The sequence below is a fragment of the Mastomys coucha genome, unplaced genomic scaffold (genome assembly GCF_008632895.1).
Source record: "Mastomys coucha isolate ucsf_1 unplaced genomic scaffold, UCSF_Mcou_1 pScaffold5, whole genome shotgun sequence".
NCBI classification, from domain to species: domain Eukaryota; kingdom Metazoa; phylum Chordata; class Mammalia; order Rodentia; family Muridae; genus Mastomys; species Mastomys coucha.
In genome coordinates this window covers 50,167,004-50,182,964 of record NW_022196911.1, presented here as the reverse complement: position 1 = coordinate 50,182,964, position 15,961 = coordinate 50,167,004, and the positions used below count along the sequence as shown (strand labels likewise).

General features: G+C 47.2%; 1 protein-coding gene across 1 annotated transcript in view; it reads right to left on the bottom strand.

Moving 5' to 3' along the window:
- Window positions 1-7,257: 7,257 nt before the first annotated feature.
- Window positions 7,258-15,961, bottom strand: part of Gm2a (GM2 ganglioside activator) — an 11,271-nt gene continuing 2,567 nt past the window's right edge. Inside the window, exons 2-4 of the mRNA XM_031353328.1 lie at window positions 12,608-12,769; window positions 9,044-9,226; window positions 7,258-8,735 (exon numbers count right to left, since the gene is read on the bottom strand). Of these exons, the coding sequence (XP_031209188.1) occupies window positions 8,580-8,735; window positions 9,044-9,226; window positions 12,608-12,769 (501 nt within the window). The 3' untranslated portion in view covers window positions 7,258-8,579. The remainder of the gene's footprint in view (window positions 8,736-9,043; window positions 9,227-12,607; window positions 12,770-15,961) is intronic.

Sequence of the window (15,961 nt, the reverse complement as noted above, 5' to 3'; positions counted from 1 at the left end):
GGGAAAATGGATTTCCTATTCGGCTAAGAGTCTCAGGAAGAATGGCCACCTTAACTTTGTTCAGGCATTGGCTCAGTTTCTAATCTTACACCAAATCTACCACCTCCAGAGTCTTAGTGTCCTGTTTGTGAAATGAAGGGTTGGAGCAGCTGATTATTAAAGACCTTTTCAATGCTGATATTCTTCCTGTGAGAAGAATCAAAATCTATCCCCCAAATGTGAAAATAATTTCTCATTCACTAATCACCCCATTACCCCTGGAAATGCAAAGAGAGTCTGGGATAAAAGCTCATTTCTTTGGAATTTTTCATTCTCTTTCAGAATTTCTCTTTCAGTGAAGGTACATTCTTTTTTTTTCTAGTTATTTGTTTGGTTTTTTAAGATTTATTTATCATTATATGTAAGCACATTGTAGCTGTCTTCAGACACACCAGAAGAGGACATCAGGTCTCATTACGGATGGTTGTGAGCCACCATGTGGTTGCTGGGATTTGAACTCAGGACCTTCAGAAGAGCAGCCAGTACTCTTACCCACTGAGTCATCTCTCCAGCCCAAGATGGTACATTCTTGTTAATACAGGAGAAGAGCCACTTTCCCATCTTTTCCTTCCTCCCATTTCTCTTCCCTGCCTTCCCTTCCCTCTCTTCTCACCCCCCCTTTTCATTTCTTCTTCTCCCCACCCCTCTCCCCTTGCTTTCCCATCTCTCCTCCCAGTTCCCCTCTCCTTTCCCTCCTTCTGTAGAGAAAGAGATTTCATCCTCCGTGAGGATTATTGACCTACTTTAAAAATAACATTTAGCTGAGGGAGGGTTCTCAAAAGACAGTCCTCTCTGCAAATGGAATGCACACCGTTACTGTGTTTCTTGTTCAAGGACAAATTTTGTAACGTGGAAGTCTTATCATATGTAGCATTCCTGAGCGCTTGTTCCAAGTACTCCTTCGTGTTTGCAAAGATGAACACAAAATAGAGGAAAGTTAGAAATACACATCCCACATCAGTAAAACAATTAATCCAGAAGAGCCAGCATGCCTCCAGACATAAAAGCATGCTTCCAGAGACCTGGGACTTAAAGCTGGTTAAAAACACGTGAATCAGCCAGGCATGGAGGTACAGGCCTGTAGTCCCAGCTGCATGGAAAGCTGAGACACAAGAGTGGCAGGTTCAAAGTCTACCTGGGCTAGGCAGGGTCTTCAAGGTGAGCCAGCCTAAGCAACAACTTAGTGAGACCTTGTCTAACAAATAGGAAAGGAAGTGAAGGCAAAGGGACTGGGGCGTGGCCTGGGAAAAAGCTGTTGCCTGACCTGTGGAAGACGCCAGGTTAAATCTCCAGTACAGCAAGAAAGCAAGCTAACAAAATGATGTGGGCAGCAGCTAGATGAAGATACTATGGGAAAATAACAGTACAGAGCAAGCGCCTTTGTGAACATAGCCATGCGCTGGGCCTCGGGCCCAGAGCCTTGTGCATGCTAAGCAAACACTGTGCTAGCCAAGCCCCCCTACCCAGGCTTACAGTAGCTCTCTTAAGTTCCCTTTAGAGCTTTCCCCCAACATTCCTAACTTAGCTAAGTGTCTGTTGTAAGAGGCCTACTGTCTGTCCTGTCCCTGCTTATGATGTGCTCCCTCATTAATTGCAACCACTTCTGACTAGATTTAAAGGGAGAGACTGTGAGTCATTCCTTTTGCTTAAACACTTAGAAATCTTTGTGTGGTTATTAGCTGTGTACAAGTTTGAATGAGAATGGGCCCCTGAGGCTCATTAACTTGAATGCTTGATGGTCCTGGAGTGGAACTGTTTGAGAAGGATTAGGAGGTGTGGCCTTGTTAGAGGGTATCACTGGAAGTGGGCTTTGATGTTTCAAAAGCCCATACCGGACTAAAATCCCTCCCCACTCCCCTCTCTTACTGGATCAGTAATGGATCAGGATATAGAGCTTTCAGTTACTTCTCCAGTGACATGTCTGCCACCACAATCCCTGCCATGATGACAACAGTCTAAATCTCTTAAAACTGTAAGCTAGCCGCACAGTTAAATGTTTTCTTTTATAAAAGTAGTCTTGGTCATGGTGTTTGTTTACAGCAATAGAACAATGACTAAGACAAGCTAGTGATTTTTTAAAGCACGTACATGGTGTGTGTGTGTGTGTGTGTGTGTGTGTGTGTGTGTGTGTGTGTGTGTTTAAAGTCCAATAGTATACTACAGCATAAACTTTATGTGAACTCTGGGGATTCAAACTCACGTCCTCACAATTATAACAACTTTGTATATCAGAGAACAGAGAGCTGAGGGAGAGTGATGAAAAACATACCCATCAATGAATCAAGGACAATCAAAACAATCACAACAGAAACACAGAGGATCACAGGCAGCAGGCACAGTGACCTCAGAGGCCTGGGCATGTCATCCTAGCACTGGAGAGGTGGAGGCCAAGGTTCAAGGTCTCCCTCCACTACACAGCCAGTTCCAGACCAGCCTGCACTACATGAGACCCTGTCTAAAAAAATAAAAAGAACGTTTGGGCCAGCAAGAAGGCTCAAATGGGTTAAGCTGTAAAGCTTGCCATGCTAAGCTCCATTCCTGTCACCAACTCGCTAGAGAGAGAGAAGACAGAAGACAGACAGATAAATGTAACAAATGTCAAGCGTAATTTTTAAAACAAGAAAAAGAAAAGTGGTCAAGGGTGGAGAGATGCCCAGTAGTTAAAAGCACATCCTGTTTCTTGCAAAGGACCAGAGATCAGTTCAAAGTGCCCATGCTGTGTAATTCACAACTGCCTGTAACTCCAGTTCTAGGGAATCCTATACCCCATTCTGGCCTCCATAGGCATTTGCATGCATATGCACCTGTGTATTGTCTTGGGGTTTCATTGCTGTGAAGGGACACCATGACCAAGGCAACTCTTAGAAAGGAAAACATTTAACTGATGCAAACTTACAGTTTCATCATCATCATCATAGCAAGAAGCACGGCAGTGGGTAGGCAGATATGGTCTGGAGGAGTCTAGAGTTCTACATCTTGATCTGCAGGCAGCCAGGAGGAGACTGTATTCCACACTGGGCAGAGTTTGAGCATAGGAGAAGACCTCAAAGCCCTGCTTCCACAGTGACACACTTTCTCCAACAAGGCCACACCTAGTCCCACAAGGTCACATGTCCTAATAGTGCCACTCCATATGAGCCAAGTATTCAAACACATGAGTCTATGGGGCCATACCTATTCAAACCACCACACACACATACACATACAGATAGATGATAGATAGATAGATAGATAGATAGATAAATAGATAGATAGATAGATAGATAGATAGATATGTAAAGATCTCTTTTAAAAAGATCACTGACCGCAGGTCACAATAATGGAAGTGATAATTAGGAAAACTCTGAAAATGTTTGAATTACTAAATATGATGGACACAGAGTGGATGCATGCTGCTGGAAAGGTAGCCCTGGTGGACTTGCTTGACACAGGGTTGTCTCAGGCCTTAGATTTATAAAGAAAAACAGCAATACTTAGGCAATACAATAAAACAAGATCTGTGTAGGTTTGGCAGCGCAGCATGGTGGGGTGCCCTGTGCTCCTGACACTTGGACTTTGAGGGTACAGGCAGAAAGATTAGGAGGAGTTCAAGGCCATCGTTGGCTATAGAGTGAGTTGTGGTCCAACTGGGTTATCTCCTACCCTGGGCAGTGGGGCAAAATCTAAACGTCAATAATAAAATATTTGCTTTCCAGATCCAGGCCATGAGCCTGAAATGTCGCCAAAGGGCACTCGATTGTCTCTCTGTTTTTTTCTTGGTACTTTCCACAAAAACAGTTGCAGGCACAGGCAGGAATGATAGCCAGTAACTCAAGACTGAAGGGAAATGGAGGCATGGCAGTACCCACCTGCAACTGGAGCACTCAAGAGACTGAAGCGGGAGGATTTTAATTTCAGGGCCAGTCTAGACTACATAATGAGACTTTGAAAATTTTAAAATTTAAAAGTACAAAACATACCAGGTGTGGTAGTACATGTTCTGAAAGTGGAAGCAGAAGCATCAGGTGTCAGGCCAGCCAGAGCTAAATGAAGAGTCTCAAATAAAAAATAATAATAATTACAAGCAAGCTGGGCATAGTGGTGCATGCCTTTAATCCCAGTACTTGGGAGTCAGAGGCAAACTCTGTAAGTTTGAGGCCATGATGGTCTATATAATGAGTTCTGGGTCAGCTGGAGCTACAGAGTGAACCACTACCTTAATTAATTAAACAAACAACTTAAGAAGAGAGTAGTACCACTCCCACTGTAAAACACCTTCTCCCCAGGAGCATGGGGTTTTTTCCAGGGCTGGACTATGAGTGTGGAATACATGCTGTGCTCAGAACGAAGTCACCAGACAGGGAGACTCCAGAAACCCATGGTGCCACTCTCCTCTCCCCCTTATGTCCAGAGGATCTGGTATTTATTTTTCTGGGAGTGTGGCTCTGTTATTATCATGAGAGTTTAATGAGCCCAAGGTCATCTGGAATGACAAAATAACTGTGGGTGAGATTGAAGCAGCCCCATGGGAGTAGGAGTTGATGCTTTGCACCCAGGGAGTACATGATTATCAGCCTCTGGGCCTCAACTTCTGCAAACAAGCAGCCTCTGACTAAAAAGGCTATCAGTGGTTTGAGGTTCTGGCCTGAAACATAAGATAAGGCTTTGTGACCTCACAGGAAATGTCCGATAGGCCTCCCTGAGGTTCTGAGAGCTATCGTCCCCCTGCACAAAATTCACATGCACAGTGGACTCCACAAGCAGGCTCGGGAGCCATCACAACCCCGCAGAGTGAACAGGTGCTGGGTTGCAAAGAAATCTCTGGCAAAAGAAACCCAAGAGTTTTGTTTTTAAACACAGGGTCTAGGTAGCCCTGGCTGGTCCGGGAACTCTCTATCAGGCCATTCATGGACTGATAGATATTCCTCTGCCTCTGTCTCCTGAGCTGGGATTAAAAGCATGAACCACCCTATGGAGTGTAATTTTTTTTTTTTTTTTTTTTTTGGTTTTTCGAGACAGGGTTTCTCTGTGTAGCCCTGGCTGTCCTGGAATTCACTCTGTAGACCAGGCTGGCCTCGGACTCAGAAATCCACCTGCCTCTGCCTCCCAAGTGCTCAGATTAAAGGCCACCACTGCCCGGTGGAGTGTAAATTCTTAATCCTTAATGACTTTGAAGCCTCATGACTTGGAGCCCTCAAGATGGCCACTAGCTGGCCCCTGACTAAGGTTTGCATGGAAGATGAAGCACCACAGGAGTAGATAAGGGAGGTGAGCTGTTAGAAACTGCCAGAGAACACACAGCCTCAGAGGTCGCCATGGAACCTGTCTTCCCAGAAGCAGCAGCTCAGGCTCTGTTCCTTGCTCTCATGTGCTTCTCTAGGAAAACTCTGGGACCTGATACAGGAACCAAGACATTTGCAATATGGACAAACACCTAGTTCTCTGGTTGAAATTTTTTATATATTCTGTCTAGCTGGGCCTGGTGTAGGGCCCAAAGTCTCTGGGTGTGGTGGTACATGCCTGTAACCCCAGCACTCAGGAGGCGGAGGCAGGGGGATCTCTGTCAATCCAAGGACAGCCTGATCTATATAGAGAGTTTCCCAGACCAGCCAGGGCTACATAGACCCAGTGTTTTTTTAAACAAATTTTTAAAAAAAGTTAGGCTGTGTGTGTGCTGTGGTACTGTAGTGAATTCAAGGCCATCCTGGGTAACATAACAAGAGCCTATCTCAAAAAGTTCTAAAGTTCTAGGAGAGAGGAAGCAGGGAGATAGTTCAGTAGGTAAAGGGTCTGCTTCGAAACCTGACACCTGAGGACTAAAGTCAATCTCCAGTACTCACCTGGTAGAAGGAGAGAGAACCAATTTCCAATGTCCTCTGTCCTCCACACAACCACTATGGCACAGGCATGCATACTTAGGAATGTATGTGTATGCATGGCACACACACACACATGCAAATTGAATTTTTCTTTTTTAATATTTAACAGGGCTAGGAAGAAGTTTCAGTGGATAACGTGCTTGCCACACGAGCCTGATGACCTGAGTTTAAATCCCCAGGACTACTCAAAGCCAAGCATGACTACATGAGTCTGTAATCCCTGTTCTCCTACAGACAGATGGGAGATGGAGATAAGAGATTCTGGAAGCCCAAGGGCAGCTAGCCTGGCACATGCAGAGCTGAACATCAGAGACTCTGTCTCAAACAAGCTGGAAGACGAGGACATCCAACACCTGAGCTTGCCCTCTGACCTCCGAACATCCACTGTAGCACGTGTCCATACTTACCTGCACACATAGCACACATACACAAAGATTACAAAGACTTTTTAAACTAGTCCCCAAGCTAAGGCATGGTGGCACAGGACTGTAATCCCAGCACTCAGGAAACTGAAGCAAGAGGATCATGAACTGAAGTGGGCAACACAGTAAGACACTTTCTCAGAAACAAAAAAGAGCTACCTAGCGAACGTACAAGCACAAAGGCAACACTGGGTTTATATATCATATGAATGAACAAAACTAGCAAGTCATTCTCTTTGAGTGTGCCTGACTCAAACCTACACAACAGTCCCAAAAGCCAGTACCTGGTCTAAGTAAAACCTCCCTGTGGCATGAATGCCACTCCATTTGGAGGTATCTGCGCTGGTGATTTTCCCTAGAGAGTGGATCTAAGGGTCTTGAGAATTAACAGCCTCTCCCTCCTTCCCAGCGTCCTTCTGTACCAAGAATGCCTTCTCCTGGCAACCATGCCAGCCTTCCCATCCCCCAAGCACCATGCTCCCTCAGTGCTGACAGTAGAGTTCTGCATTCCATTCGGACCTCTTTCCCTTCAGATCTTGTGACAGAGCTGCCACCTTCCCCCAGAGCCTGCATGTTGCAAAAACATCTGTGTATTCTCTCCTTCTTAGGGTGAAGTGACTTAAGAGCAGGCTTAGATCTGTGGTCCTTCTTCCTCTCGAGAAGGTTCTGTGTGCATCCTACGGGTACAGAGAAAGGGACCGTGGAATGGGGAGCTTGGTGTTGTAGGGAAGGGAAGTAAATTACATGTGACACGAACATGGAAAGGCACAGAAAAGGAAGGGGGGAAGGGGAAGAGTCAGCCAACTGTGCTTGAAAATACATCTAGAGATGCCTAGACTCCCCTGGACCAAGCCCCTCCATAGCAACAGACCATCACAGACTTCCAAACAGGCAGCCATGCTCAGTGAAGCACACAGCCAAGAAAAGGAGCCCACACAGCAAGTTAAAAAGATTTATTGCCAGACTAGTCTTCTAGTCCAGAACCTGGGCTGTCTGAGGCTCAGGAAGTTGTCATGGTGCAACCTGATGTGGGATCCACTCTGTTCATGGGATCCCTGTTCCACATGGTGGCTGCTGGGTGGGATCCACTCCAGTATGAACCCCTCTACCCTGGTAGTGATGGCTCAGAGGCTGGCACAGTGCCTAGCTCTCAGAAGCCATGCAGACCTGCTCTAGTGCAAGCTGAGCCCTCTTTGAGGCCAGGCACCAAAGACTTGACCTTGACGGGGAAAGAGATGAAGCCAGATAACTTGAGACTGAGAAGATGAACAGATGTGAGAAAAAGCAGCCACCTGTGAGCCAGATTATGTCCCTAGATGAGGCCAGGTGGCCACTTTGGCCTTCATAGTATATAAAAACAACTTGTTCCCAATAGTTAAAAATTCTACAATTTCATATAAAAGTCTGGGTTTGGGGCCTAAGGAAGAAAAATGTTGCAAATATCTGGCAACATTCCTTACATGGCACTTACAGGTCACATGGACCGTACCTCTCCAGGACTAGATATGCCATTCCAGACCCTGGCCACCTGGTAGCGGAGCACACGTGCTACTGGGCTTCTGGTTTTGTTTCTTGTCAGGTATAAGGAATGCCATCCCATTCTAGTAGGCGTCATACCAAGAAAGGAAAAGTGGACATCGCTCCCGGGAGCAATGGCTTTGTCTTCCGCTTGGCCCTACAGGTACCTGTGCTTTGCCAAGGTTAATGGAGCATGCCCAACAATAACTCTCACAGGTTTCTGTCACACACCACCCTGCCTCTTCAGCGTCTGTCAGGCCCAGTGCTGGCTAGGCAAGTTGCAAAAAGGATGCAGTTAATCATGGAAGTTAGTAGAGGGACCTAAGACTGACTACCTAGACCTCTTGCAGAAGGAAAGGTTCAGGGTGGAATGAGAGATTAATACTGTTATCCTGATTTTAAGTTGGAGACTAAAACAAAGTGGTTGTGTGAGCATAACTTGAGGTCCAGGTTGGGCCAGTTTGAACTTAAGATTCCCAAACATGTTGGTTCCAATTCTTTGACTGCTATGGATACCAAAGAAACTCTTAGAAAGTTGGTAGGGGTGTGGAGGAGCATGGCTTACAGCCCAGGAGATGTTGGGCCTGGTCCAGCCTCCCTCAGGTCAGGTTGCAGTGATTTACAGAGAGTGTAGAGAACCATAGAAGAATGGAGTTAGAGGCAGGCAGGTCTGGGCCCCAGAACACAGGAGAAGAGGCATGTCTTCCTGGTGCCCCTTCATTCTGGGATGGTCGCTGCCAGGTTATCTGCCCTTGAGAGAGGCGGCAATCTTGATGCAGCCCAGGCGCTTCCCACCACTGCTCAAGATACTCTGGATTCGGTAGTTGCCTGTGCTCAGCCAGCTCGGAAGCTCCAGGTCAGGCAGTGTGAAGTTGCTCATGGGCAGTGAGTAGGTGCCCTGAGGGGAAGAAGTGAACCCAGGTCAGAGCGACCTATTGCTGACAGCCTACAGCTGTGATCTGCCCCCCTCTTCCCATTCTGCTAAGAGCCAAGAGTGGTGCTGTACCCCCTTTCCAGGCTCAGTATGAAGGGTACCAGTGGCCACAAAGCTGCTCTGTCTCACACATGGATAAACCAAGGCCCCCAGCTCCCAAGATAGTGGTTCTCACATGCCCAAGGGAGCAATACACAGAACAAAAAAGCCACACCCACTCTCCCTCTACCATAGAGAAGTAACACTAGTGCCTTGACACCCCATGTACTCACTTCCTTGAAGGGACAATGGCAGGGCAGCCCGTAGGTGTGCAGGGGCTCTGGGCAGCTCTCTCCAGGTGGAATGTATTGGTCTATCAGGTCACACATGTTCTCGTAGCTACAACTGCCTAGCTGTTCCACACAAGGAATCTTGACCCAGAAGCCAGCCACTTCCTTCTCCACGGTGAGCTCCACCTGTCACAGGATTAATCAAGGTGGCAGTGTGAACTCAAGGGCACACATTCCTGCTCCTGCCTCTTGAAGTTTCATCTCATAATCAGTTACAATAAGACTCATAAATGAATCTCAAAGTATCCCCCCCTTACATTTCTACTGGTTTGACTCTTTGAGACAGGGTCTACATATGTAGACCAGGCTGGCTTTGAACTTGCAGGGATCCCCTGTATCTCTTGTTCCAGGGTTCTATGAGGAGAACAGAAGGTTTAGCTTGGGAGATGTTCTGGCTGAGTCCCAGTATTCAACCTTTCCTGAGCATGTGGTGGGCACCGATCACCAAATGTGAATGTCGCTTCTATCTGATCTACAGACTATCATCCTCCAGTTGTCACTATCTAATGACAGGAACCAACACACTGACATCACACTAGCTGGATGACTGAGGCACATGTCCTGGGCAGGCTTCTAAGCTATCCAGTCTTAGCTAGCGAATTGATTGTTCCTGACATACATTTTCTCCTGTACCACAGATGACACAGGAAATGTAGCTAGGTACAGCAATGAACATCTGAAATCATGGTAGCCTGGAGGAAAAGGCAGGGAACTGCAAGTTCAAGGCCAGCCTGGTCTACATATCTAGACTCTGCAACAACAAACAAACCAATGGAAATAGATAGGGAGATTCCTCTGAGACTGGTCTATGGTCCTTATTGCAGTTGGTTATAAAAGCTGAATGACCTCTCCGACCCAGCTGGATAAGAAATCTAGAATGTGCTTCCCACTGCCAAGCTACCCTGATCCCACTCCTGTTCTAATGACTGCCTACCTGACGGAGGAGAAGCAGCCAGGACTCCCAAGCAAAAAGTCCAATTTACTGGCACAAACAGAAGGCTAACTATACCAGTTGCCATTCCTGCCAGTTGTCTCTTAGAGCCATGTCTGTGTCCCACCAAAACCAGGAAGGGAAAAGTGCAGAGTGGTCAGTGGGGACTTGGCACTCCACACATGATTCCTGTGGATATTACAGAAGGGAGTGTGTGTGGTGTGTGTGTGTGTGTCCATCATTCACTATGGTTTTTTTGTTTTTGTTTTTCAGTAGGGTCTCCTCCTGCTGACTAGTCAGGCTTGTCTGCTAGGGATCCTCCTATCTCTACCTCCTCAGGCCTAGGGTTACGAGTATGTAGGCCATCATGCCTGGGGGTTGAATATAGGTCCTCGTGCTTGCACAGGAAACATGTTATCAACTAAGCCATCTCCCCAGCCTGGAAGCCATAGTTCTCAGACATGCTAGCCACCTCTGCGGCTTAGCCTTACTAGATTTACTGGGGCTTTCACCTTTGTGTTATTTGTTTGGATCTTGGTGTTTCTCAGACAGGCTTTTATGTGGCTCAGGCTGGTCTTGAACTTGCTGTGCAGCAGAGAGTGGCCATGACCTCCTGATCCTGCCTCCACCTCCTAGATGCTGAGATTAATTACAGATGTGGGCCATCACCCAGGCTGGGGTTCTGCTTCTGAGAGAGAAATCTTAGGATGGTCCTTATTCCTCCAGACTCCACTAGACTCAGACTGAATCCCTGTTTGCCTCGGTGGCCTGCTCTAACATGAATCCATCCAGATTGCACACTGACCTTTCCTCCGGCCTGCCTCCTCTGCTGGGAAAGTCTATTCCTCCACAGATCAGGAACAGTCAGAAGGCCTGAGCCGGAGGATTAGTTCTGCCCCTGAGTCAACTACCTTCAGGCTTTACTTCCTCAGCCAAGAGTGGGATGGTTTATGCAGTTCTTCCGCCTTTGGTGAGGTCCCATGGAGGAAGACAGCACCTTAAGAGCCTAAGGATACAGAATCTGCTGCCAGCTTCTTCATATCCCTCTTCCCCTCACTTAGCCAAGGTCCCCAAGAGGAACTGGAACCAGTCACCCTCTAAACAGGAGTAACCAACTGACAGCCCAGGACCAGCACAGCATTGGAAGCCCAATGCAAAAGTCACTGATGTCAAAGGCTAGTCCCTAGGCAGCAGCCACAACCTGCCATTAGGGGATTACAGATATCTCCTGTCCATCTCAAACCTACAGCCAGCAGGGCTCAGAACTATGTCCCATGTATCCTCTGCCACAGCTCTTGTTCACATGTCACAATTAAACCAACTCCTAAAGTCCACAGACATGCACTGCAATACTCTAGGCCTGCACGCTATTTTCTGACACAGAGCAGCTGTACCTGTTCTGCAGGCCCCCATCATAAAGTGTATGCTGCACAGGTGTCCCCACCCTTCTTTTGTTTCTGTTTGTTTGTTTTGTTTTTTGAAACATGATCTCATTTTGTATCACTGGCTGTCCTAGAATTCACCATGTAGACCAGGTGAACCTCAGACTCACAGTGACCCACCTGCTTCTGCCTCCCAAGGACTAGGGTTAAAAGCATGCCCAACTATTCCCAGCTCTAAACCAGAGTGACCGGGCACTGCCAGCAGGACCCAAACCCTTGCCTTAGGTTGACAGGCACTTGCTAAGGCCCTTGGCAACCCCTTCCTAACATGGACCATCGCTCCTCCACATGGATAGACCTGTGTCTGGATCTCACAAAGATATTCACTAGGGTCAAACACCTAAAAATCAGCTGGGTAGCAGTGGCGCACACCTTTAAACCTAGCACTCAGGAGGCAGAGGCAGGCAGATCTCTGAGTTTGAAGCCAGTCTGGTCTATAGAGTGAATTCCAGGACAGCCAAAGCTACACAGAGAAACCCTGTCTCAAACAAACAAAACAAAACAAAAACCAATCAGGGTTGAGGAGATGGCCCCATCTAAGGTGAAGAGAGATTGAGGGGTGTACCTAACATTGACCTCTGGCTACCATATATATGCACATACACATGCTCAGACATACATACACACATGTGCACACACCCACCCACTCCAGATTCAGCAATGAGAGCAGGGAATAGCATTCAGGCAACACTGGCAGACTCAGTTCAGTAGCCAGTCTCCCTTTCCAATCTGGACAAATTCTGTGAGAGTCCATGTTGTGGCAGCTCACACCCATAATCAAACTGAGGCAGGCAGGCCTACCATGAGTTCAAGGACAGCCTGGGCTACAGAGTGAGATCCTGTCTCAAAACAAAAGAAAATAGTCTTATGTCCCTGGCTACTGGCTATGCAACAGAACAACACAGAGGAGTCCATGGTGAACAGTGGGTCACCATATCCAAGTGCAAGTATGGTTGAATCCTGGCTGACACCTGGGTTTCCCGTCTATCCCCTTACCCTGAGACTCTGTGAACCCAGGTAAGTCTGTGGTAAGTCTGTAAAGTCCGAAGTCTTTCCCGGCCTATGAGAATGCACTTCCCACAGTGCCTGCTGGCTGCCCATCCCAGTCAATCTTCCACATAGTCTGGGGCTCACCTTCTGAGGAGAAGTGAGGGGAACGCTGGTCTTGCCCTCAATGCTGACGACCACATCTCCAGGAACAACAATGGGGTCAGGTTGGACCGTGAGGCTGTTGATCACTGCAGGGTCCTTTCCTTCGTCACAGTTATCCCAGGAGAAGCCGCCAAGGCGGGAAGGCTAGGGACAAGCAGACAGCAAGGAGACAAGTGGAGGAAAAGAAATGTTTCAGCATACAAGAGTTGGAGGCCTGCTCATTCCCCTCTGAGCACTGTGGCAACAGTTTCACTTGTCTGACCCATTCTTCAGGCAGGACACCAAAGTGTAAGGCCAACATCTGTTATATCCAACCTTCAATTTCAAAACTAAGGGGGTTGGGATGTCACTCAGTTGGTAGAATGTCTACCTGTTATATTGGAAACCTTAGGCTCTATCCTTGACATGACACAAACCCAGTATGATGGTATGGGCAACACTTGGGAGGTGGTAGCAGGAACATCAGGAATTCATGATCATCTTCAACTACATAGCCCACGTCAGGCCAGTCTGGATACACAAGACCCTGTTCCGGGGCAGGGGAGGAAAGAGAAACTTAGCTGGCTTGTGGGGGTGTAAGCCCATAATGTAAACACTCAGGTTAAGGCAAGATGCGGTCATTCTAGATCAGCCTAGGCTACAAGGAAAGGGAGGAAAGAAGGAAGGAAAGAAGGAAAAGGGAAGGAAGAAAAGAAGGAGGAAGGGAGAGAGGGAGGGAAAGAGGAATTACCTCTAGCTAAGGAAGTATTGGCAGTTGGTGGCTGCAGAGAGAAGGAGTCATTATACCTGGGCGGGGGGGAGGGGGGGTTGTGATACTCATAGATAGTCCATGCCCTAAACCATACACATATGAGCAGCAGTAATTGGACTCAGTGGGTTATTAAAACAAGAGAAGATAAAAATGGCAGGCAGGTGTGCTGGATTGAAAGGGAATGTGGGACTGGATATGATATAGATACATATACAAGTCAATGAATAAAGAAAATACTCTTATTCCATGCACACGAGCCTGCTCATGCCCCACCCCATGTCCAATCCTAGGTCAGCAACAGTGGGAAACAAGGAGAAAGAACACAAGGAGAAACAAGAGTAACACAAGGAGAAACAAGAGTAACACAAGGAGAAACAAGAGTAACCCAAGCCTCACCGTCCAGGGAACAGGACCCACAGGACAAGATCTACAGAAGGTCCCTCAGTGATGAGCAATGACTTTCTCAACTTACAAGCACATTCTTACTCCCCTGTAGTGAACCACACCACATCCACAACCTGAGTCACCCAGCACTCCTCTGAACTTCTCAAATCTTCCTCCACGTGACCTAGATCCAACTTATATGATCACCAGCCTCCAAGACCTTAGGCTCTGGAATTCATTCTATGTCTGTCTATCTGTCTGTCTGTCTGTCTCCCTCTCAAAACATACTCACATGCTCCCAAAACCCGCTACAAAGACCTTTAGCATTGCTATTATCCACACACAGCCTTAGAAAATCTGCCAACCCTGTACCTCTGACCTGGCCTCCATCTTAACCCATGCATAGCCATCTGGATGCAGCGAGAACACCTGATCGGTGCTAGACCACAGCTTCTCTCTGCTAAGCTTTGGAATTATGACTCAAGAAGCTATGTGATCCTATGACCAGAGGCACTGTATGTGACCCTTATGACACAAGACTTGGTACTGTCTTGGGTCAAAAGTTTTAAGGTGGGTTCCAAGCACGTACACTTGTGCTGGGCTCCAAGTTCAAGTTGAAGGGACAAGAGTAAAAGCTCTTCTGTCCTATGGAAAAGGAACACAGAGTCAGTCACCCATATGATATTCTACAACGCTAAAGGAGCCAGGTATGGTGACATATACCACTAATCCCAGCACTAGGGAGACTAAGAATCTCAAGCTTGAAACCAGTCTGGGATACATAGTGAGGCCCTGTCTTCAAAAAAGAACAAAAGCACTCTAAGACCATCAAGACCAGCACAGGGCACATGCCTGCAATTCCAGCATTTGTGAGGTGGAGATAAGAGGTGGCTCTGAAGTTCAACGTCATCCTCAAACAGAATAAGCTCAAAACCAGCCTGGGATGGGGAAAAAAGCATCACGGGGACCTGGGACAGGTATGGCTTTGGAGTGCCAGTCAGAAAACGTAGGCTCCAGACAAACAGACCAGGCTTGAAATCACAGCCTGGCACACATATTACACTGGAATCCTGATTTCTGATTTCCACATCTCTTAAGGAGAGGCATTTTATATCTTCTTCCCAGAACTGTTGCAAGGTGAGAACATGTATGTAACAGCTCATGATATAGTGTCAGACACCAAGCATGAGTTGGCTCACTAAAACCCAGCCATGTGCCTCCCTGACCTGTGTTTCCTGCCACCAACTCCATGAGATCCTTGTAAGCCTCTTAAACTCCATGTTCAAGCTTCTTGGCATGGGCTTCTGATTCCTGCAATGAAAGGCCACACTTGTGACTAAGAAAGGCAGGGCCAGGGTAGGTACCAGCAGGTATTTTGCTCAAACTTCATTCCATAAGTATTTGTGGAGCAACTATTCCAGGCCCTGGACTGAGGGCTATGTAAACAATAGGAAGCAGTCCTGCCTGGCCTTGTGGAGCTTAGAGTCTAGTGTAAATAAGTGTTACCCAGGCTGGCAGTGTAACTCAGTGGTAGAGAGCTCGCCTAACATGCCTAAGGCTCTGGGTTCAAACCCAAGTATTAGAAGGTAGAAAAATGGAAAGAAAGGAAAGAAGGGAGGGAGAGATGGAGAGAGAGAGGGAGGAGGAAGGAAGGGAGAGAGGGAGGGAGGGAGGGAGGGAGGGAAGAAGGGAGGGAGGAAAAGGAGGAAGGACTAACCACTGTAATATGAGTGCCGGAAGGTGATGTGGAGAGCAACTCAGGTCTTACTTAGGGTGGATGAAAAGTGACGACACTTCAAACATTCTTTCAGGATGAGAAGTCGGCTATTGATATACACAGAGCACAAGCAAAGGCCCTGAGGTAGAAGCTCAGCTGGTTCCTGTACAGAAAGGCCAACAGGCTAGACACATTGAATGAGGGGCCTTGCTGAAGCTGAAGGGTGGCAGTCTCACTTATCACTAAGCCGTCATAGGGCAAAAAGAGCAAACTGGCCGCAGTATAAGAGAACACCTCTGAAATAAAGTACTGGGCTTGGAGAAGGACGGACTGGGGGAGGAGAGGCTGGTCGTAAGCTAAGTGAAGGAATGGCTAAGTAGTAATCTGGGCTGACAAGGTTAGCTGCTTTTCCCAACTCGGCAGCCTGACTACGCTGAGGAGTACTTTGGGCTCTGGGAAGTTTCTAGGGTGCTTTTTTTTTTTT